The sequence below is a fragment of the Esox lucius genome, chromosome 16 (assembly GCF_011004845.1).
Source record: "Esox lucius isolate fEsoLuc1 chromosome 16, fEsoLuc1.pri, whole genome shotgun sequence".
NCBI lineage: Eukaryota > Metazoa > Chordata > Actinopteri > Esociformes > Esocidae > Esox > Esox lucius.
Genome location: NC_047584.1, coordinates 12,808,955 through 12,832,867, shown reverse-complemented (window position 1 = coordinate 12,832,867; position 23,913 = coordinate 12,808,955). Strand labels below are relative to the sequence as shown.

Genomic DNA, 23,913 nt, shown 5'->3' with positions numbered 1-23,913 from the left:
TGACCTTCATTTCTTTTAACCATGTTTGGAAACATATCTCTTGTCATTTCACAAAACAACAAAGATCTTACTGAGTAGACTGTTCAAAAATCCAGTTGCATTTCACTGGCTTTTTTTTAACCTTGACTCCATTCCACATTTTAATAATATCCAATTATATCTATGGCATTATGGTATTATCACAATGGATTAGGTAGAGTTTAAGATTGTGATATGACTTCTTCTTTGGCACCCGTGCCAAGCCATTCTGCTTTTATTCACAATGCTCGTCTCACCAGGAAATCATATGGGCAAACTTGTGTGAGGGCACCATCAAGTGATAACCTTTGGCATGCAGGCGACCAAGTTGCCTGAGGGAGATGTAGGAACACGATGAGACCAGGCGATGCTGGAAGATTTGCATTACCCATGGAGCTTCCCAACGGACAGTTAGCTAGCGGCAGAGTCAAAGCTCAGACCTAGACGGTGGTTGTCAGTGTGGTGCATTGAAGGAGCACCACAGGCAGCTGTGCCACTTGAGAGTGCCCTGAGCTTTAATTTAACTAGTAACAATAGAAGGAATATGACATCCACTACAGTCATTCATGATTTCATTCACACTCATCCCTCACATACTAGGTATAGTTAAATCTGTTTTAAATCTGAAATGGATACAAAGCCTGTAACGACAGAGTGAGCTGGGGAAATAAATGTTTGAGGGCTCCATTTAAGAGAGAAAGAAAAATAATGAGAGAGACAGGGAGGTGATATTTCAACACTGGCCAGCCCCAACATAAGAACTTAATGGAGTTTGGAATCACCAGAGCGGCAAGGCTCAAGTCCTCTCTAAAAACAACTCAAACTTTTCAGACCTCTCTGCCACTTAATGGAGAACAGAAAAGTGGCTGTTCCAGCTCATTGGTGGGCCTCAGATGGGTGCCTAGATCTCTGTGGATTACTGGCTGTCAGGAGGAAAGCTTCAGTCTTCTCTCCAGGAGGAGAAGTGGAGTGTTGACCAAGCAAATCACATGAACTGGGAAGAGCCCACCAGAGCAGTGTGGGGGTAGGTTGGTGCTGAATATAGGAGTTTGTTCTGACAGATGGAACCCGGATCTTTTTAGCTGCTGTATGTCAGGAATTGAGGTGGACAATGGTCCTAAATACAGATCTAGAAACAAACTAAAATGCATCCAAACCTACTAACCACTGGGTTGGGTGAAGTGACATCTGCCCAGTATCTGTGGTTAGGCCCAACTCCTAACTGCCAGGTAGTCCCTGCCTCACCCATGGGGCAGACCAATGGTTCGATCAAATCTTTTAGAGATCAGATCAGGACCTGGTAATGTACCAGCCTTTGCCAGCATAAGCACTATAATACAATTTAGTATAAAAAGTTGTAAAATCCTTGATGCATGATCTTGCATTAAATGACAAGGCTGTGGTGTGTGACTTGTCCTCTGGCTGGCTGGCAGTTCTGCTTCAGTTGCAAGGGGAACCTGTTCCATCTGCATGTTAGGTTTGTAATTTGTGGTTAGTGAGGGTCAGTGTTTGGACATGCTCAGGACCAAACCCAAACCAAGCCAAACTGAACCCACTGAGGGGCCAATAACAGGATAGAATTAGATTGTGTTCTGCAGTTACCATTCTTAGGTTTGTTCTGACTCTGAACTAAAAAATTATGATGCATTTAATATACAGTAGTGGAGGCTGTAAACATTATGCATTGTCTAACCAGTGCCAAGAGTCCTTCTAAAACATGTGACCAGAGAAAGACCAAGGACAAATCCAGTCAGATCATAAAATCAGTTTCCACACCACCCTGTGTTAAGTAGTTTGTTTTATTGGCATCAGTGGTAAAAAGAAAATAACAAAAAAAAGCAGAAGGAGGAAGGAAAGGATTGGTACGGAACCAGGTCTCTGTAGTTGCATAAGAGGTTGACTGTTGGCTGTGATACATATTCAAACAGAAAAGGTAGACTGGTAGGTAAACCTGCAACAGTCGAGACATCGTGGTGGTTGGTACACAACAAATACAATAGTAATATGAGATAGCAAAATGCAACGAAGGCTGAATAAACAACAAAAACACAGTTGAAAAGCAGGAGGCAAAATACTGTACATGGAAATGATGATTTGGTGTGAACAGAAAATCATATCCAGGATGATGCTTCCCTTGGGCTCAATGCCCTCATCAATCCCTTGATGGTGTTCATACACTGTAGTCCACCATTTCCAGTGCTGAGAATCCCTGACTTTTAAGATGAATATGGTTTAAGAGAAGCAGTAAGACTACTAGTCTTATCTTTTTAAATCTGCAAGACACTGTATACATGCTGTATTACTGCAAAGTACAGAGTTTTATTTCAATGAAAACATGTTGTATGCCCTCCCTGTCCTCTAACAGTATGGTCTGATAGAACCCAAACAAAATAATGTTTACCTGATTCCCTTTAGGGTTAGCTAATAGAAGACAGACACCCCTATTCAAGAAACCAGGGCTTTGGACCTCTTCAATACAATGAGTCAACAGAAGAACATTAAATGTGCACCTGAAGCATGGCAACTTCAATAAAGACTACATCACGGCTCTAAAGGAACACATCAATAAGCTTTCAATTTAAGGCAGCATACAGAGACTCAATAAATAACTAAGCTAATGAAATGTTAAAGCACATCCACTCTCAAAACCCACCAAAAGAACATTTACTGCACATAAAATCCCACAAAATGATAATGTTAAACCAAAATATTGATAGTGCAAAATGTTAAAATACTGAAAAGAAATAAACGATAGCTGCATTTAAACACCCACTTCACTAGCTGTTATCTAGCTCTTGTACGGTGCGTTAGACCTGCCTGGTATCAACAAGCCGCACCCTGGCCATGATCTAGCTTTCAATCAAGCTTTTTTCCAGGTGGTGATATGACTTCCACCCTTAAATGTAAACCACAGGAAATCAACACTTCTACACAAACACATGCACATCTAAACAAAGCAGACATGGGGCGACCAGATCAAGGGGTACTAAGGCCCTTCCAGGAGACATGGCACATCATGGGAAGATGACGGGTTATGGACATAGACCTACTATTCCCGGGAAAAAGCACTACAGAATAGGAATATAAATGCCTAGTTGCATAGGGAAGACAACTCACGCTAAAGCTTCCGCCTTTGAAGGTTCCGATTAAAGAATTAAAGCACAGTACTTCAGAAAGTCGTTGAGACAGAAAATGGCAACAAAGCAATGAAAAATAGATATTATTGCCCAAGTATAGTTCAAGTGATGGAAAAAGAAGACCCACGCACGCACACACGCACGCACGCACGCACGCACGCACGAATGAAGGAATGCACAGTAGCGATTGATATGGCTCCAGAGCGAAAGCACTAAGTCATAGCTGCAGTCCCAGCTCCTGTGGGTTTTTGTCACGGCTTGCGTAACAGAACTGTGCCCTGCGAAGTCTTTCCCCTGGACTGTAATTTGGACCTTTCTGTGGCTGAGGTCTTTTCCCGGGGCTGTGTCTGACGGGAGCGTTCCCTGCTGCATATGCTGCAGCCAGGCCATCCACCCGACAGCCACCGGGCCCCACGCCACAGACCCGGGGAGAAGTGGCCTCCAACTCCAGGAGAAAGTAGACATGACTGTCACTGGGCCTGAATCTAGTCCGCGTTGATCATCAAGCGCCCCAGCTTTGCCCCATCCCTAGTTAAATAGGTAAATAAAGGGCAGGAGGGACAGTGTGACTCTAAGGGTTAATAGCTAGCCCAGTCTGTGGCTTGACATCCTAAGGAACATGCATAAATAGTGCAAACGTGTGTGCGATTGTGTGATGTGCAGCTCAGATAGACTACGTTGTATTGTCCGGATGCAGTATAGAGAGCGTGTTGGGACATCGCCCCAGATACAGGCTGTGGTGACATCACACTAACTGGCACCAGATGTTCTTCTTAGATCTGGTGTGTGTGTGGAAAGGTCACCTCATAAAATCTTCAGTTGATGTGTTTGAGTCCAGAAAGTCAGGAGGACACATAAGTGTGTGTGTTTAGTACTATATAGATCGCAGAGAGGCTTGTAGACAGAGCAGGTTCCTATCCAGTAGCTGTTGCAATGCTGTCCATTCTTCACAGGTGAGAATGACGTCTTCTGACAAAGCAGGTGTGCGTGTGAGAGAAAACACGCCTCTCCCTTTGTCATCCTCACTGTTACCCCGGCCAGCTCACACACACACACAAACACACACACACAAACACACACACACACACACACACACATTGACTTTGGTGAGAGCAGCTCAATGGAGTGGCTTGGTTGTTTCTATTCGTGTGTTTGTGTCCCCCCGGGGGAGTGTGTGTGATCAAGTGTCCTGGTAAGGCATAGTGAAGCAGCCAGGCGTATCGTCATCGGGGTTCCAGAAGGACGAGGGAGTCTTATGGTGGAGTTCTCGGTGTACGCAGCGGGGACAGGGCTGGGCCTTCTGACGACACTCCGTATGGAAGACCGCCCCACAGACATCGCACCTGGAACACACGGGAACAAACGCAAAGATCAACGCACCGCTGAACCTGTTCCCAGACGCTTCGGGTCACGCGCGTGGTCCGTCTAATTGAACCATTAGACAAACGTGACTGTATTAGCCAATAAGAACATTGTGAGAAATTCAGCTTAGTCTACTAACCAATCATCTCCCATAAAATCTCCCCCTGAATGTCTTGGGCTCAATGCAGTTATTGCTTCATTAAAACATGTTCACTGTGATAACATTACAGTAGGTAGCTAGCTTACTGACTGAAATCTGGATTCAAAGTGGCAGACTAAATGTTATGGATGTGTGTGTTGGCATAATGCAGAACTACCACTCCGCATGGAGCCTTACAGCATTTCAGACAAAATCCAAAGATGACAAATTCTATTCTCAGGAAGGTCACGTCCACTAAAGCCAACTTGGAACTGGTTTTCCTCTACCTTTCCCCTAGATACTGAGTTAAAAAAGAATCAGTCAACTGACATGAATTCATCAGGCCTTAATCTATAGATTTCACCTGACAGATAATACAGGTGTGAGACCAAGACATTGGCCTCCCTGTGGGCCTGTCTGTCTGTCGCTCTAGTTGCTGACAAACACATGCATCTTTACTACATACCGTTAGGGTCCAGAAACATTTGGAAACTGACACAATTTTCATAATCTTGGCTCTATATGCCACCACAATGGATTTGAACATACAAACGTTTAAGAAAAGCAACCACTTTCATACACAGTCCCCTTATTTTAAGAGCTCAAATGTAATTGGACAAACGAACACGAAAACATAAATAAAATATTAATTTTTAATACTTGAGAATCCTATGCAGGCAATAACGGCTTGAAGTCTGAAACGCATGGACATCACCAAACGCTGGCTTTCCTCCTTTGTGATGCTTTGCCAGGCTTTTACTACAGCGGTCTTCAGTTGTTGTTTATTTGTGGGTCTTTCTGCCTTAAGTTTTGTCTTCAGCAAGTTAAATGCATGTTCGATCGGGTCGAGATCAATTGATTGACTGAGCCACTGCAGAATATTCCACTTCTTTGCTTTAAATTTGTTTTAGCAGTATGTTATGCAGTATGTATTGCAGTATGATTTCGCAGTATGTTTTGGGTCATTGTCCATCTGTAAAGTGAGGCGCTGTCCAATCAACTTGGCTGAATTTGGCTGAATCTGAGCAGACAATATATCCCTATACACTTCAGAATTCATCCGGCTGCTTCTGTCTTCAGTCACATCATCAATAAACACTAATGACCAAGTGCCACTCGAAGCCATGCATGCCCATGCCATCACACTGCCACTGGTATGCTTCAGATCATGAGACGTTCCAAGCTTTACAGGTACAGGTTGATCTTAGTTTTATCTGTCCAAAGAATGCTGTTCCACGACTGGGCTGGCTTTTTTAGATGTTTTCTGGCAAAGTCTAATCTGGCCTTTCTATTCTTGAGGCTTAGAAATGGTTTGCACCTTGTGGTGGTATTTGTTCTTGTGAAGACTTCTCTTTATGATAGACTTGGATAATGATATGCCTTCCTCCTGCAGTGTTCTTCTTGGCGGGATGTTGTAAAGGGGTTTTTCTTCACCATGGAAAGAATAATACAATCATCCACCACGGTTGTCTACCATGGATGTCCAGTTCTTTCTGTGTTGCAGAGCTCACCATTGCATTATTGTTCTCTCAGAATGTACCAAACTGTTGATTTGGCCACTCCTAATGTTCCTGCTATCTCTTTGAAGGATTTTTATTTTATTGCAGCCTAAGGATGGCCTGTTTCACTTGCATTGAGAGCTCTTTGACCTCATGTTGTGGGTTCACAGCAACAGCTTCCAAATGTGTATGCCACACCTGGAATCAACTCCAGACCTGCTTCATTTATGGAGAAATAACTAAGGAATAGCCCACAACTGTCCATGAAACATCTTTTGAGTCAATTGTCCAATTACTTTTGGAACCCTTGTAAAAGAGGGGGCTACATATTAAATACCTGTAATACCTAAACACTTCCTCATATTTGGATGTGAATACCCTCAAATTAAAGCTGAGAGACTGCCCTTGTGTTAAGCCCATATTTAACGGTAACATGAATATATTTAGTTATACAGCCAAAATAACAAAAAGTGTGTCAATTATTTCTCGACCTAACTGTCTTCTTTTGCATACATTTCACTTTAAGTTATATAAAAGTATTGAAATAACTTTTAGAGGGACAATTTAAAAGCTCAACAAAGGTTTGGAAACAATCGTGCAACATTTCAAAATTAAAATGGAATGCATCCGAAAGAACACGTCAGTATACATTTCTGAGACATTCGAACAGGGCTGCAAAATTCCAACTACTCCTCTTCAAATGGACTGGTTTTCCACAAAACTCCCAAGCAGGATTTCGGGAAAAACCAGAGAAAACTGGGGAGGAACAGGTCCTGTTCCCAGGGGGTCAAAGTCTGAAACGGTCCAGGCTGTTACTTCAACGACAGTAAAACCTGTGTATTGTAGTAATCAGCTAACAGGATACCTCCTTGCCAAGGCCAATAAATACTGGTCAAGTAACGGTTGAGGTGTGCCAGCCGACCTGATAGGGAGGGTGTGTATGTACATTGGCGATCTGTATCTCGGCATGGTCGTACGGAATCTGGCTATTAAACCATTAGGTCTATCAACTCTGGGAGTGTAGTACATTTATGTGGCTGTTGATATCTTTAAGGCAGGATGAGCACACATTAATATATTCACTTTGGCAAATACACTGACGTGTGTCCGTTCATACAGCAGCATCCCCACACCATACCGATGGGCCTGTAAAACCACAGATCTGAGCTGAGGTGTGGTAGCAGAACTCAACGGGTCAAGAGGGTGCGATCAGATTAGACCCCAGGGAATATTTTATTGGCCTGTTCCATATTTGTCTTGGGCATCTGGCCTTGAGCACACAGCCGACTCTGGCTCTCCCGTTTTCTCCTCTGTGCTGTCCCGTTTTCTCCTCTGTGCTGTCCCGTTTTCTCCTCTGTGCTGTCCCGTTTTCTCCTCTGTGCTGTCCCGTTTTCTCCTCTGTGCTGTCCCGTTTTCTCCTCTCTCCTCGGTGCTGTCCCGTTTCTCCTCTCTCCTCGGTGCTGTCCCGTTTCTCCTCTCTCCTCGGTGCTGTCCCGTTTCTCCTCTCTCCTCGGTGCTGTCCCGTTTCTCCTCTCTCCTCTGTGCTGTCCCGTTTCTCCTCTCTCCTCTGTGCTGTCCCGTTTCTCCTCTCTACTCTAAAACATATTCTCCTCTTCTCACCCTGCCCTTCAGTGTGTATTCTCCTCTGCTCTGTAAAAAGTTTCATATGAGTAACAGACCAGATCCCTGAGGTGAGAGAGGGCTGTGCGTTATCACTGGCGTGTTACGAAGCAGAGGAGACGGAGACGGGAACGGAGAAAGGCACTGGGGGGATTAACAGTTCCTCTCTAACCCCGTGCCATGTTGTCCATGCCAGCCGGTGTGACTAACAAGAGACAGACACATGCACTTCTTCTTCCATGACGCCATCAGGCACGCCGCTGATCTGAGTTCAGTTCTCTTATCCCCACAAAAACATGCAGTGGACATTGGGAATGTATTTGACTGACCCTAGATCTGCGGATTCAGGGGACTCACCTCTTGGTGGCACTCTCCTGGAAGGGGTATATGACCTGTCCATTTTGACACATCTCACAGATGAAACCCTTCTCTCTGCATTGGCTACAACTGAAGACGTGGGAACTGGCAAACTTAATCACCTTAGAGAGGAAGGGTGCCAGCTTCCCATCGATCACCTGGAGACAGAGACAGAGAGAGGGAGAAAGAAAGTAGCGGAAAAATGCAATAAGATAAATACATTGCACTTTCCCAAACATAACCTTCCTCATTCCACATAATACAAATTCGGCATAATATTATCATAAATCAAACATCTTATTTCCAGTCTGTAAGAATGCACTTCTGTAAAATATTCCACTATACAGAGAAAACATGAGAGGAGATTTCCCTGGGAGGACTAACACTTTGAATTCGGGTCCCATCGGGAGCAACCGCAGCGCGACATAAGAAGGAGATGGACAAGAGTTCACGTGAGGAATTCACATCGGGAATTCACATCGAAACTAATGAAGGCTCTGGGAAAAAGGTTGGAGGCTGGAGAGGCCTGAGAGGAGAAACCGAGGGGGACCTCCCTTTAAGCGGAAAAAAATAATAATATGTGAATGCCATTTACTGGGCCGGCGGGCGCGTAGTTAAAAACCCGCAGGGCCTTTGATTGGCAGGGACCCGGTACAGAGAGCATTGTGGCTCTGCTGAATAGGGCTGGAGGAGAGAAGGGGCCCGGACAGAGTGGACCTCCAGAGAACACTATGGGAGGCTGAGGGGGCTTAGACAAGTGGATACACCTGGCAGCGCTGAGGCTTCACCAATTACAGGGCCTGCCAGGCACTCTTCAGCCTGAAGGAGAGAAGACGAGGAAAAACGGGGAGAGCGAGAGACGGCAAGAGAGAAGGGGGGGGGGGGGAGAAGACTGAGCAACCCCCCCTACTACATGCACACTACACACACACACACACACACACACACACACACACACACACAGGAGTAGAAAAGTGGTTGACAGGGGAGGTTGTGTGTGTCATGTTTGGACAAAGGACATGAGCCCACTATTCCTCCATCCCGGACACACGTACCCCCAGATTGCTGTTTAGCAAAGTGACATAAGACAGGCTGCAGCCCAGCAATCAAAGGCTGTGTGTATCGCAGAGCTGCCAGCCGGCCAGCTTGTCCCCGATCCCGGCACAGATGATATACGTCGTGGCTGATCAATGCCGACACCAGGGGGTGATTAAGACACTCCTTCGTTTAGCTGAGCAAAATGAAATGGCCGACAACGCACTGTGTGCTGACTGGGACTGACGCTCAGTGGACAGGAAGAGAGATGAAGGGAAATTACACGGGGGGGGGGGGGGGGGGGGGGGCAGAGGAATGGGTAGATGGAACTGAAGGACGAGTTCTCTCTTTGTTCGGTGGATACATTCTCCTCTGAGTGAACCCTCATCCTCACTTGGTCTGAGGCAAAAGACCAGCACCCCCTCTTCCTCCTACTCACCACAACCCCAAATCCCCCACCCCCCCCCCCAAATTCACACCCGTCTGGCCATGTCCCATGCAAGGGGCTTTGTGGTCCAAACGGCTTAATCCCCTAAAACCTGTGTTTAACACCCGCTACTTTATCCCTCCCAGTGTTGGTCTGATGAAGGCCGGCCCTCCATTAGTGATGCTTAGAAAGCCACCGGGATAACACACAGAAAGACAGGGTGAGCCCTGTTTGGATAACAGCTTCCCTGCCACCTCACTCACTAAATAGGATTACTACCACTGGGCAGAAAGCTGTGTGTGTGTGTGTGTGTGTGTGTGTGCGCGTGAGATATGGTCAATATGAGTGAGAGATGTCTGTAGGTGTGTGGAACGACATTTATGTCCAAACAGTTCAGTGGACAGCCCAATTTATAAAAAAACATACATTTATTTACTTTTCAGCTTTGTATGTATACTGTCAAAGACATGGCAGTGCACTTTTAGAAATTGATTTGGCTATAGAGATGTTTGACCTTTTTCCACACAGAAAAGTACACACAACTTACAGTAAACAAATCTGCATTTTACTCTTGGGAAAGTGTCATAATTACCACATCTTTCAAGATGACCGACTAAGCACGGCAATGTATTGAGTTTTTAGTTCCATTCCTGTCCTGGTTGTGTGTTCAGTAACGGCAAGAATGAGACTGTTCGTGAATACACGGGCATGTCAGAATGTCCGGTGACGAGGACTGTGTCGACATCGGGGTGGCGTTGCGTGTCTCCAGCCCAAGTGTCAGTGTGGGAATCGGCCTTCCTGCACGTATGTGCTCATTGCCGTGCCCGGCAGACCGGTCCGGTCTCTCAATGCCCCTTTGTCCCCCTCCAGTTGTTTGTAGGTCGACGACTGGATCAGAGGCGCTGCTCCGGTTCACCACAAACAATGCAATTAGCATGTATATGGCAGTTCTCAGTCCTTCACCACAAGGACATCCACCCATCCCATTACTTAGCAACTGGAAAAGCAGAACGGTTTCAATGCAGCAACAAAAGGGCCAGTAGCCAAACAAGTCCGGCCTCTGGGCAAACCCTGGGCAAACAAATATGGCCGACAGCCTGATGGTTTAAAGACAAAGACACAGCGCCAAACAGGAGGCGGTGGTTGGGATTTTAATAGGAAAAGGCCAAGTGCACTGCTTCTTTCAATGAATGACCTGGTCTGGTCTATTTCTTGCCTGGTAGAGACGGTTCACTGTTCGTTGACCAGTGCACCTATAAAAGCCAGGGTGGACGTTCTGATTATTCAGGAGAAATAAAAGAAATGGCATGTTCATATAAAAAGCCAATTAACAAGCTGTGAAGAGAGAAAGGGGAGAAAGAGAGAGACCGAGGGTTAAGAGAGGGAGGGTGTGGGAAATATCTGGAAAAGTGTACTTGGGAAAGAGTGTTTGGACAAATGAGAGCAGTGGTCCATCAATTCATCACTGCTTATCACTGAATTGTTGAGCTGTTTGTAATGGTCAAGCAGTTGTCAAGCGATGAGTTAGTTGCCTGTGGTAGAGTGGCTGTAGTAGCATGTTGCTGGGTTCCAGAGTTGAGGTAATCTTCTATTACAGTTGGTTGACAGAGACATCATCACCTTGCTGAGCGCTGTGTGTAGGCCACTGTAGAATGTGGCAGTGACATGACACACACACACAAACACACACACTCAAGAGACAAAAAGAAAGAGGTGGAAAGGGGGAGGTAGAGGAGGGGAGGCATGACAGGAGAGGGGGGAGAGGGGGACAGTGTCAGGCCAGAGGATGCAGGGAAGAATGGTGGACTGTCACGCTCTTGTTTTTCTGCCTGTTGATTCTGAATGCGTGTAATTAGTGAGCAGGCCGGGGGGACCGGGAGGAGGAAGGTGCAGGCGGAAAACAAGACAGGGCAGCGGTGGAGGGCTGTGGGTTATCCCTCGGCTGTCGAGAGAAAGAGACAGACAAAGAAAGACAGAGAAAGACCGAGAGAGAAAGGCATAGAGAGGGAGAAAACACTACAGCAACCCCTCGGCCCAACAGCAGTCACAACGTTCCTTAACCCACCTACAAACAGCTGAAGCTTGAAACTGTTGAAGCTAGAAACAAATGAAGTCTAAAGCTGTGAAGCTTGATGCTGTGAAGCTTGAAGATGTGAATCTAGAAGCTTGAAGATGTGAATCTAGAAGCTTGAAGATGTTAAGCTGTGAAGCTAGAAGCTGTGAAAGTAGAAGCTGTGAAAGTAGAAGCTGTGAAGCTGGGAACAGATTCCTAGCATGGGAGAGTCTGTCCAGGCATTACGTAGGAAGTTGTACAACACACAGAAAGCTGTGAGCCCTTGTCCCAACGGCCTGCGCTGCTAGCAGATTGAGGTGTCGGAGACAGAGTGCCTCTCAACTCAGAGGGACTGCTTTAGATCTGCAGGCCTGACTGACTGTTGAGGCCAAGCAAGATACTGTGCGTGAGAAAGTCTCCATCCTGGCAGCAACACGTTGTGCTAATGTGCTTACTGTGTGGGTGTATATACACTGACCAGCCATAACATTATGACCACTGACAGGTGACGTTAATAACACTGAACATCTCATTATCACGGCACCTGTCAGTGGGTGCGATATATTAGGCAGCAAGTGAACATTGTGTCCTCAATGTTGATGTGTTAGAATCAGGAAAAATGGGCAAGCGTAAGGATCTCAGCGAATTTGACAAGGGCTAGATGACTGGGTCAGAGTATCTCCAAAACTGCAGCCCTTGTGGAGTTTTCCCGGTCTGCAGTGGTCAGTGGTCCAAAGAAACCCCCAAGAAACGGTGACCCAGCGACAGGGTCATGGGTGGCCAAGGCTCATTGATTCATGTGGGGAGTGAAGGCTGGCCCGTGTGGTCCGATCCAACAGACAAGCTACTGTAGCTCAAATTGCTGAAAAAGTTAATGCTGGTACTGATAGAAAGGTGTCAGAACACACAGTGCATTGCAGTTTGCTGTGTATGGGGCTGCGTAGCTGCAGACCAGTCAGGGTGCCCATGCTGACCCCTGTCTACTGCTGAATGTGCCTACAATGGGCATGTGAGCATCAGAACTGGACCATGGAGCAATAGGAGGAGGGGGCCTGGTCTGATTAATCATGTTTCCTTTAACATCACGTGGATGGCCGGGTGCGTGTGCGTCGCTTACCTGGAGAACACATGGCACCAGGATGCACTATGGGAAGGAGGCAAGCCGGCGGAGGCAGTGTGATGCTTTGGGCAATGTTCTGATGGGAAATCTTGGGTCCTGCCATTCATGTGGATGTTACTTTGACACGTACCACCTACCTGAGCATTGTTGTAAACCATGTACACTCTGTCATGGCAATGGTATTCCCTGATGGCATTGGCCTCTTTCAGCAGGATAATGCGACCAGCCACAAACCAAAAATGGTTCAGGAATGGTTTGAGGAACACAACAACGAGTTCAAGGTATTGATTTGGCCACCAAATTCCCCAGATCTCAATCCAATCGAGCATCTGTGGGATGTGCTGGATAAACAAGTCCGATCCATGGAGGCCCCACCTCACAACTTACAGGACTTAAAGGATCTGCTGCTAACGTCTTGGTGCCAGATACCACAGCACACCTTCAGAGGTCTAGTGGAGTCCATGCCTCCAGGGTCAGGGCTGTTTTGGCGGCAAAAGGGGGACCTACACAATATTAGGCAGGTGGTCAAAATGTTATGGTTGATTGGTGTACATCACCTTCAGAAAGTATTCAGAACGCTTCACCTTCTAACACATGTTGTGTAATAGACTTGCTATATAGATTTCATTTACAACAAAAATATTTGTATTATTTTGTAGACAGGTGGGCTTTCAAAGACATTCACATGGTGGGAGTTGTAGTAAAAATTAAAAGGGTGGTAACTTTTTGGCAGCTTCTTTGCTGCCAAATACAGTGACATTAACCCTAATCCAAAGCACACATTTAAGATGTCTGGCATAATGTCTGGACTTGAACCCCATTGAACATCTGTTGGGAGACCTGTAGATTGAAGTTGACAGACGCTCCCCATCGACACTGACAGAGCTTGAGAGGATCAACAAGGAAAAATGTGCCCAAATCCAGGTGTGCAAAGCTGATGGAAATCCAAGAAGATTCAAAGTATACGCTGCCAAAGGCGCTACTACTGATTAAAGGGTCTAAATACTTCTGTATATGAGATATTTATTTTCAATAAATTGTCACAATTCTTCCTCCCACTTTGTCATGTGTATTGTGTGTAGATTGAGGGGAAAAACAAATGTAAATAAATAATAATAAATGTCTACAACACAACAAAATGTGGAGAAATTGAAGGGGCTTGAATACTTTCCTCTGAATTATAGGAACCTAACCAAAAATGTACCGAAAATTATAAAGATTATGGAATAAATGTATATCGTAATCTAGAAAAAAATATTTTATTCAAAAACGTGCCACAATTACTGCTTTGAATCATTTTCCTGCTGCAATATCCATACTACGAACCGGTTTCAGCCTCCTGTCAGAGGCAGAAAGATTTTGCCCTGAAATCTCCTGGAACTTTGAGTGCTTGATGTATCCTAACCAGGCTCCCGGGGCCTTTGGAGGTATAACAGCGCTGAATATCACAGATCCACTAACATACTTTACAGTGGGGATGAGCATCTTTCCTGCCTGACTATGGCTCTTTTAAACCCAAATCTAACTCTGGACACATTTAGCTTTTTGGCAACAAACTCCAATCAGACCACAGACCCTGGTTCCAATTAAAGTTAAGATTCAGCAAACTCCAGGTGGTTTGGTGGTTTGGTGACAGCACAGGCTTTCTTCTGAGAACAATCCGAAATAATTTGTTGGCAGGAAGGTGGTGGTGTGTTTTTGTATATCAGAGTGAGTCTTACCTGTTGCAGGTCAGCCAGGGAGTAAAGGTGGATGTGTTGCAGTAAGTATTCTCTGGGGAAGATCCTATGGAGGCCAGAGATGAACATTCTGTCAGTTTCATTAACACTTTTCTATACTGGCCCTTTCATCCAAAATCTATTATAGCAGTAACTGCGCACATTTTCTTATCGGTAGCCCCACCAATAAATAGTACCAGAGCAAATGTTTGTCCCTCAGCTTGAACTAAATAAACTTCAAAGCACATGATGTAAATGGGTTAGTGTTCAGAGGTGTATGAAACATGACAGGCCCTTTCATGTAGAGATTCATACAAGGTGATGACAAAACCAAGACCATGAGCCTGGTCTCATACATATCAGTCATCCACCCCTTCGTTACTGTGGAAACGCCGGGGCCAAATTGCCCGGGAAATTGGGGTTAATTCAACAGAAGGAGCAAAGAAGGGCTGGAAGGAAGATGAGGTGAAAGGTGCCTTTTCACTGGGTGAAGCGGGCCTGCTCTCTCCATCCTGCATTAATGCCTGTTCCACTGCCTTCCCTACATACATGCACGCGCGCAAGTTAGGTCCAGAATTTTTGGACACTGACAAAATCTTCATAATTTGGGCTCTGTACACCACCACAATGAATTTGAAATGAAACAACCGAGATGCAATTGAAGTGCAGACTATCAGCTTTAATTCATGGGGTTGAACAGAAATATCATATGAAACATTTAGGAAATGCAACTATTTTCATACACAGTCCCCTCATTTCAGGGGCTGAAATGTTATTGGACAAATTAACACAGACATAAATCAAATGTGCATTTGTAATACTTTGTCGAGAATCCTTTGCAGGCAACGGCTGCTTGAAGTCTGGAACGCATGGACATCACCAAACGTTGGGTTTCCTCCTTTGTGAAGCTTTGTCAGGCCTTTACTGCAGCTGTCTTCAGTTGTTTGTTTGTGGCTCTTTCTGCTTTAAGTTTTGTCTTCAGCAAGTAAAATACATGCTTGATCAGGTTGAGATCAGGCGATTGACTCGGCCATTGCAGAATATTATTATACATTTTGTTCATCGAGACCCAATTTGAGATTTAAGTGTTCCCTGAGTTTTTTCTGAGCAGTGTATATAGATACATTTAGCTCCGGAAATATTTGGACACACATAAAATTTTCATAATTTTGGCTCTGTACGCTACCACAATGGATTTGAAATGAAACAACTGAGATGCAATTAATGTGCAGTCTTTCAGCTTTAATTCAAGGAGTTGAACAAAAATATTGTATTAATTAATCCGGCTATTTCTGTCTTCTGTCACATCATCCATAAACACTAATGACCCAGTGCCACTGAAAGCTATGCATGCCCATGCCATCACACTGCCTCCACAGTGTTTTACAGATGATGTTGTACGCTTATTTTCATCTGTCCAAAGAATGCTGTTCCAGAACCGGGCTGTCTTTTTTTGGTTTTTGTTGGCCAAGTCTAATATGGCCTGACTAATCTTGAGGCTTATGAATGATTTGCACCTTGTGGTGAGGTGAACCTTCTGTATTTGCTCTTGTGAAGTCTTCCCTTCATGGTAGATTTGGATAATGATATGCCTACCTCCTGGAGAGTGTTCTTCTTGGCTGGATGTTGTGAAGGAGTTTTTCTTTACCATAGAAAGGATCCTACGAACATTCACCATTGTTGTATTCTGTCTTCTAGTAAAATAAACAATAACGCCATGATCAGTTTGTTTACAATACGGCGTTTGAACTTGAGTAATAAAACAAATTTCTTCCTCAAACTCTTGCAGCCAGCTCCTTCTCCACCTACACTAGTGACAGTGCAACTAAACCAGTTTAATAAGTATTTTGTCAAAACGATCTACCTTTAATAGAAGGATTTGGGAGAACACTGAGGTTATTATGTGTTGTTATAGGTTCTGCAGGGTACGTCTCAGTTCCAGCGCTCCATTTTTCTATTGAGCATATGGTATCGCATCATCTTCGGTCTTTCCAACACTTTCCGTTCTGAGTCTTTGCTGCCCTGTACTGTTCCTTCATTTTTATTATTTTATCAGGGATCTGTTTGTTAGATTGGACCATTACGAGAAGCCTAAAGCAAACGATACACATCGCCATTCGAATAGAACATGCAACGTTTTCAGACCACGTCACGTGTCAACCCGGAAACCCCGCCCTAAGTCCTAAAGTCCGGGGCTTGGCACCAATTGAGAGCCGGGCTACTCGGCCACGTCCTAGTGGAAACTGAAAAAAACATCAGTGCTAAAACATGAGTGTTTGGCACCAGTGGAATCACGGCATAACACACACTCACATAACACATCACACACTCACATAACACACTCCGCCATTCAGTCTGACTCTCGCCAGCTCGTATAACAGCTCAAGGACCCATGAAGTGATAGTGAGTAGTGAGAGGTCATATGGACAATTTGCATGCACCCTCTATCTGCACTAATACATGCTATCAAAGTCAGGACTCGTACCCTTAAAAAATCTATTATCCCTACGTCCTAGCCCCTATGGATAAATACAAAGACCTACCTTAACTCTCAACAAAATCATATTGTTTTCATCAAGCCCGGCCAAAGGGTCCTTACTTTGCCGAAATCTCCACTCTCTCTATCCTTGTGGGGGCCTGAGACCCAAAAATCCATGTTCCCTAAACCTAACCACAACAGGTTTCACTAAACACACACACACTTTACTATCCTAACAATTGATCCCCATAAAAAACAATAATAACCCTAACATTGTGTGTGTGAAAAAGCTTCATCTGAGTGTATTCTGCAGAGGCAATGTGTGTGTGTGCACCTTGACAGAGGAGGTGGCATGGCTGAGGTCCAGGCAGGGAGGGCAGAGCACCATTCACATATCAGCTTCAAGCTTCATTAGATTGACCTCACCTCAGCACTAATCTGACCCACACAAACAATGTCATAACACAGAGTAGACAGACATGCATACACACACACACGCACGCACGCACACGCTGTGAGCTTTGTAGGGTGGACTATATTTGTTTAACTGAGGATGAATGCGTTTACAGGAAGCTTAACAGTCATTAACTGATATCCAGAGAGGTCTGTGTGTCTGTGTGTCTTAACAGTCATTAACAGATACCCACAGAGGTCTAATGTGTTTGTGTCTTAACACTCATTTACAGACATCCAAAGGTCTGTGTGTTTGTGTCTTTACTCTCATTTACAGATATCCAGAGAGGTCTGTGCGTTTGTCTCTTAACAGTCATTAACAGATATCCAGAGAGTTGGGGGAGACTTGCATTAGTGCTGAACTGTCAGACAGACTAGACCATACAGAGAGGGAAGCCAGCAGTCAGACGTGTCGTCATAAATTGCATCCTATTCCCTGAATAGTACCTCTGATCAGAGCCATATTGGGCTGGGTTAAAAGTAGTGCGCTTCATAGAAACAGGCTGCCGTTTGGAACACATAAATCAGAACAGAGTCCAGCATACCATATCTGTCACACAGCCAGGGAATGCACAGCACAGGACATAACAGAGACTAACGGCAGGCATACTGACAGCCTAAAGACATACAGAAAACAAGCCCGACAACACAAGTAAAAAGGGTTTAAAAGCACAGGACACAGAGCAGTATTGATCAGATTTCTAACCTGAGTGTTGAAGCCTCCAATTCAGTAGCTGTGTGAACCCCTTGTAGAGACTGGTCTGAATGTGTGTTAATGAGTTACTTCCTCAGGGGCTTGGCTGTCTACAGGGAAGAAACTGCTAGGCTCTGCTCTTCTTGGTCAAGTGTTTGTAGCTATCAGGGTTGACCCTTCCTGTAGCCATCAGGGTTGACCCTTCCTGTAGCCATCAGGGTTGACCCTTCCTGTAGCCATCAGGGTTGACCCTTCCTGTAGCCATCAGGGTTGACCCTTCCTGTAGCCATCAGGGTTGACCCTTCCTGTCGCTATAATGGTTGACCCTTCCTGTCGCTATCAGGGTTGACCCTTCCTGTCGCTATCAGGGTTGACCCTTCCTGTCGCTATCAGGGTTGACCCTTCCTGTAGCCATCAGGGTTGACCCTTCCTGTAGCTATCAGGGTTGACCCTTCCTGTAGCCATCAGGGTTGACCCTTCCTGTAGCCATCAGGGTTGACCCTTCCTGTAGCCATCAGGGTTGACCCTTCCTGTAGCCATCAGGGTTGACCCTTCCTGTAGCCATCAGGGTTGACCCTTCCTGTCGCTATAAGGGTTGACCCTTCCTGTAGCCATCAGGGTTGACCCTTCCTGTCGCTATAATGGTTGACCCTTCCTGTCGCTATAATGGTTGACCCTTCCTGTCGCTATCAGGGTAGACTCTTCTTGTCGCTATCAGGGTTGACTCTTCTTGTCGCTATCAGGGTTGACTCAGGCAGTGTGACTACAATAGAAGCTGAATACATTCTGATTCTTATTATTATAGTGATTTTACTGAGTATTATTACTAACATTATGTATGAATTGATTACAATAGGTTCACAGTACAGTAGTACAGTATGTACTGGATCCTATTAAGGACCTATACGGTGTGAATACTGACGTGTGCTGCAGAAACCACACACACAGACGTGTAAAACGGATCTGTGTGACTGAGCGGCGTATTTTTCTGTGTGTGGGTCAGTGGTGGGTTGGCGGTGACAGCTCTCTCCCCCCTAGCCAGGGGCTGATTATAAACACAGGGCAGCTCTCCTCACAGCTCCCTGGCCTCCTCACGGCCCGTGGCAGGTCCACAGAGGGCCGATGGATCGCCGGCGGAAGGTTTTAGCGCCACCGGCCTCATTAATCCTGCACTGTTGTGAAATATGGGGCATTAGCCGCCACGGGCTAATGGCATGGCGGTAAACACAGGACCTCGGCGAGGTGTGCTACGGGGTCGGGGGTGCTGCCGTAAACACGCCCGTCTTCTTTTGGTAACGCCGGCTGGGATCGCTCTGTTCGTCCAGGCTGTGTGTTGTGTCTGTGCTTGTAGAAGGGTCTCATAGCTCCATTTGTTGTGCTTGTAGAAGGGTCTCATAGCTCCATTTGTTGTGTGTGTAGAAGGGTCTCATAGCTCCATTTGTTGTGCTTGTAGAAGGGTCTCATAGCTCCATTTGTTGTGTGTGTAGGAGGGTCTCACAGCTCCACCTGTTGTGTGTGTAGGAGGGACTCATAGCTCCATCTGTTGTGTGTGTAGGAGGGTCTCACAGCTCCACCTGTTGTGTGTGTAGGAGGGTCTCATAGCTCCATCTGTTGTGTGTGTAGGAGGGTCTCACAGCTCCACCTGTTGTGTGTGTAGGAGGGTCTCATAGCTCCATCTGTTGTGTGTGTAGGAGGGTCTCACAGCTCCACCTGTTGTGTGTGTAGGAGGGTCTCATAGCTCCATCTGTTGTGTGTGTAGGAGGGTCTCACAGCTCCACCTGTTGTGTGTGTAGGAGGGTCTCATAGCTCCATCTGTTGGTTTGTGTCAAACTGAGACAGATATCAAAAGGTGAACCAGGAACGGTCTGCAGTAGCCTCTGCACCAACCTACTGAGACAAGACAAACCTGCCAGGCACACATTCAGGCACACAAGGAGAACCGGACCGGCAAGCATATAGACCAATAGACCAGGTCAGTCTAGAAAAACAACACTGACCTGGACGGAAAAACAAAAAGGAATAACACTGGATTTGAAAACCAGGCATTGACCAAGTAAATAACAAGCTTCCCAACGAGAGAAACATCCCAGTAAACGTGTCGAGTATAGTAGAGTTTACCTTCCAAAGTGCATGGACGAGAGTGTGAGCGGGGAGAGGGGGGGGGCACAGAGAGTGTCTGCAGCCCATGGGAGCGACCCCGTCCGGGGCCGAGAGCATCCATCACCCCAGAGACAGGCCTTTTAGTGTGGACCTCCTCAGATAAACACGGTCCCCTCATTCCCATCATCCAGAGACAGAGACTGAATTTCACAATGCACACTTGCATTCTCCCGTTGGTTCAAGGGTGTGTGAAAGCATACTGACTGTCTGGTGAAGCTGAAACATGCTTGTGTAAAGCTGAAACATGCTTGTGTAAAGCTGAAACATGCTTGTGTAAAGCTGAAACATGCTTGCGTAAAGCTGAAACATGCTTGCGTAAAGCTGAAACACGCTTGTGTAAAGCTGAAACATGCTTGTGTAAAGCTGAAACATGCTTGTATAAAGCTGAAAAATGCTTGTGTAAAGCTGAAACATGCTTGTGCTTGCGTGAACTGGGAACCGTAGCATCAGCCAAGCCGAGTGCAGCCGATATCATTGGCTGCACGGACGGCTAGCTTCAGGAAGTTGTTTACTGTAATGCTAGCTAGCTTCTTTGGTAGTAAATTACATGGAGATGTGTCCACTGTCAACATAAATATAACATGGGTACTTTACATTGGTTACTGTATTGTGGGCTCTCTCCTTGGATGACAACCCAATGATACTACTGTTGTAACGCAAACATCTCAATTAATACAAATCACCTGAAAAAGAATGCACACTTTGACTTCCAGACCTCACAAGTGGGCTACGTTTCAGAACCTAGCATGTACTTGTTGTTTAGCATTCATAGGTTTGGAATTGCCCTTGAAAAATGACTTTTGTACGCTCTACCACTGACACGTTTATACTTAACATGGACTTGGAATAAAGTCATCAAATGGGCTTTCAAGTGAAATCAGTACACTATTACCATTCCACCCCTCGTTAGTAGTCTTCCAACTGCTTAAATCCCACTCTGATGTTACCACTCACGTAACAATACGACTCCCATTTTCACCATCATTTAGTGCTACACCATTTGCCTGCCTTTGCCCGCCCCCCCCCCCCCAATATTCACATCTTCTTAATTCCGGACTCGAAAACGTCAGTGTCCGTTCGGCGGGCCTGCGAACCATCAGAGGCCGCGGTGGACGCCCTCCCCTCTCCACTCACCTTCTGCGGAGGTCCTCAGCCACGGCGGCGCAGCAGCTGAACAGGTAGGCTCTGAGCGACTGGAGCTGCTGTCGAAGACGAAGCACTGCCGCCAGGCCCTCGCAGTGTTCGTAGAGACACGGGTTCAGCTGCTGCACGTCCAGCAGGGGCTCCTCGTACACAAACTCCAGGAACTCCTTGGCCTGCTTGGACACCTGGTCGAGAGACAAACAGGGGTTGCCGGGGACAGCTTGAGACAGCGTTGCGCGACAGGCAGTGGGCAGTTCGGAGGGAAAATATAACCTGCAGGGATCAGTCACATAAGGTAGGTCGAAGGTTAAATCCTGCCTTGACCTCTCACCTTGTGTCGGTTGGTATCCCAGTTGTGCAACAGACGGGCTGGGATAAGGAACAGGTTGTCTTGGTGACAGCTCTGGCAGTAGTACCAGCCGCTGTAGCAACACACCTTCGCTTTGCCCCGGGACAACCCCACTGGCTTCTGGCACCCTGCAAAGATACACCGGGTGAGTAATTCCGGGTGAGTGTGTGTGTTGGCATGTGTCTACACACTGGAGGCGGGTGATAAAGTCCCACATCTATTAACCATTAGCCGTTAGAACATGTCGCAACAGCCAGCCAATATTCAGGCCAACGACTCTGGGGCTGGTGTCCTCAACGGGTCAAAGGTCAGGAGACTGAAAATCCCATTTGCTACGGCTAATGATTAGAGAGGGGAGACGTCAGTCTGGGGTCTGAACAACTGTGTTAATAAGTATCAGTTTATGGCACCTTTCCTTAATGGCCACACTCACAACCACAACCAAGAAAACAAACATCTATGACTACGAAGACCATCAAATTCCAGCCACATGCCCTAGTTCAGTGAATCCCAGTGAAAACCTTCCCCACTCCTTCCTCCAGTCACAATAAGAGGAGACTTCAATACTCTGCGGTCTTATAAACACTCAACAGAGAGAGATCCTAGGCTTTTATTGAGGGTTTCTTAGTAGTGCTGCTGTCCTCTGAAAACTCTCTGCTGTGTCTCGCTCTCTTCATTGTTCCTGCCTGCATTCTCCCAAACACTTGGGGGCCCTCGCCAAGGGCTGATGCACAGAACCCAAACAGGTGACCGCCGCAACAGCAGGTGTCCCTTATCCCCCAGGACGATCTGGGAGGGACGGGGGTCGGGAACGCCGGGGTGGAAGAAAAGAACAAGGTAAGACGAAGAAGGAAATTGAGAGAGATGAGAGGGGAGACGGGCTCGCAGGCACCCTCTTTTTCGGTGGAGCGTGGCGTCTTCAAATGTAGCTCACAAAGATGCGAGAGGGAAGAGATCAGACATGGATAGGAGAGAAAGAAAGAGACAGGGGAGCGGAAAATTCATAGGAAAACACCAACCCCAAAGCCGGACACTGACAGCGGCTATCAGAACAGCCGATCGGGACAAAGGAGAAGATCAGAATGAACAAAGTAGTCTCTTATTTTGGCAGCTTAATCTAGAGCATTTTCTACAGCATGTTGTTTTCAGTGGACTGGAGGAACTGATAGACTGGCGCTAGCTTGCTATGGGAAACAGATAAACAAATGGTTACTTAGTCTGAAAGAGAAACATATGGGGCCGGCTGGAATCTATTTCTGAACCCACATTGGGCCTATGGTTTAATGGAGATTCGTCAATGAGCAATGAGTAAGATTAATTTCGGAATCGGATAAACACTGTGTACATCAGTGTAAAAACCTTACAGGACCCAAAGATGATAAACCCAACAACCTCTCTGGCCAAAAGCTTAGTTACCATGATGTTTAATGTTTTACATTTTAGCAGGTCGTCTAGGACAACTTGAGCAATCAGGGTTTTGCGCCTTGCTCAAGAGCGCCAAGATTTTTCACAGTGACATTTCAGGGATTTATAGCACCAGACTAGCCCTACACTCCGACCATTAGGGCATCTGCTGTCTTCCAGAAAGGAAAATACCACACTACACATGTTGGAAAAAGGCAATCAGCAGTCAGCACATGATACCAAAACAAGAAAAGCAACATGAGCAGACTACAACAACCCAGAAACAAAGGGCCAGATCAACGGGAGAACAATGTAATGTTGAACAGCGACTTTCCTGGTGTGGGGACGGACATATAATTTTTTATTTCAGATTTTATATATTTTAAATATTAAGTTCTATGAAAAAAAAAAGAAGTGCACAAGAATACTCTCTAAACAATTACAGTATTTCCAGTACTTTCCCCCAACGGGGGGTGGGGGGGTGTACACTACATAGACACATAGCAAACTTTTATTAAAAGCAAAACACAAAACCCGGAGGTCTCATTGTGGATGCCAAATTTCAAATGTTTCCCGCATGATGCTAATCTATTGTAGCAGATTATAGCTATCGAGTTGTGACAAGTTAGCTAGCCTGCTTCTCACCTTTGGTTGTCTCTCAGACGATGGCTACCTTCTGTATATCAATGTCACAGCCACTTACAGTTCAACACAAATGTGCGCGTGCACAGACACAGCCCATTACC

General features: G+C 45.9%; 1 protein-coding gene across 3 annotated transcripts in view; it reads right to left on the bottom strand.

Annotated features, from left to right (window-relative positions):
• Nucleotides 1–1,798: 1,798 nt before the first annotated feature.
• The window catches only part of plekhm3 (pleckstrin homology domain containing, family M, member 3), a 41,751-nt gene continuing 19,636 nt past the window's right edge, over nucleotides 1,799–23,913 (bottom strand). For 2 of the 3 annotated variants that reach the window (XM_010879964.3, XM_010879966.4), the window contains exons 5-9: nucleotides 21,746–21,891; nucleotides 21,406–21,599; nucleotides 14,489–14,552; nucleotides 8,133–8,290; nucleotides 1,799–4,498 (exon numbers count right to left, since the gene is read on the bottom strand). In XM_010879964.3, coding sequence (XP_010878266.2) covers nucleotides 4,336–4,498; nucleotides 8,133–8,290; nucleotides 14,489–14,552; nucleotides 21,406–21,599; nucleotides 21,746–21,891 — 725 coding nt within the window. In that variant the 3' untranslated portion in view covers nucleotides 1,799–4,335. Of the gene's footprint in view, nucleotides 4,499–8,132; nucleotides 8,291–14,488; nucleotides 14,553–21,405; nucleotides 21,600–21,745; nucleotides 21,892–23,913 lie in introns of those variants that run through there. The other variant, XR_002197984.3, reaches the window with a different exon arrangement.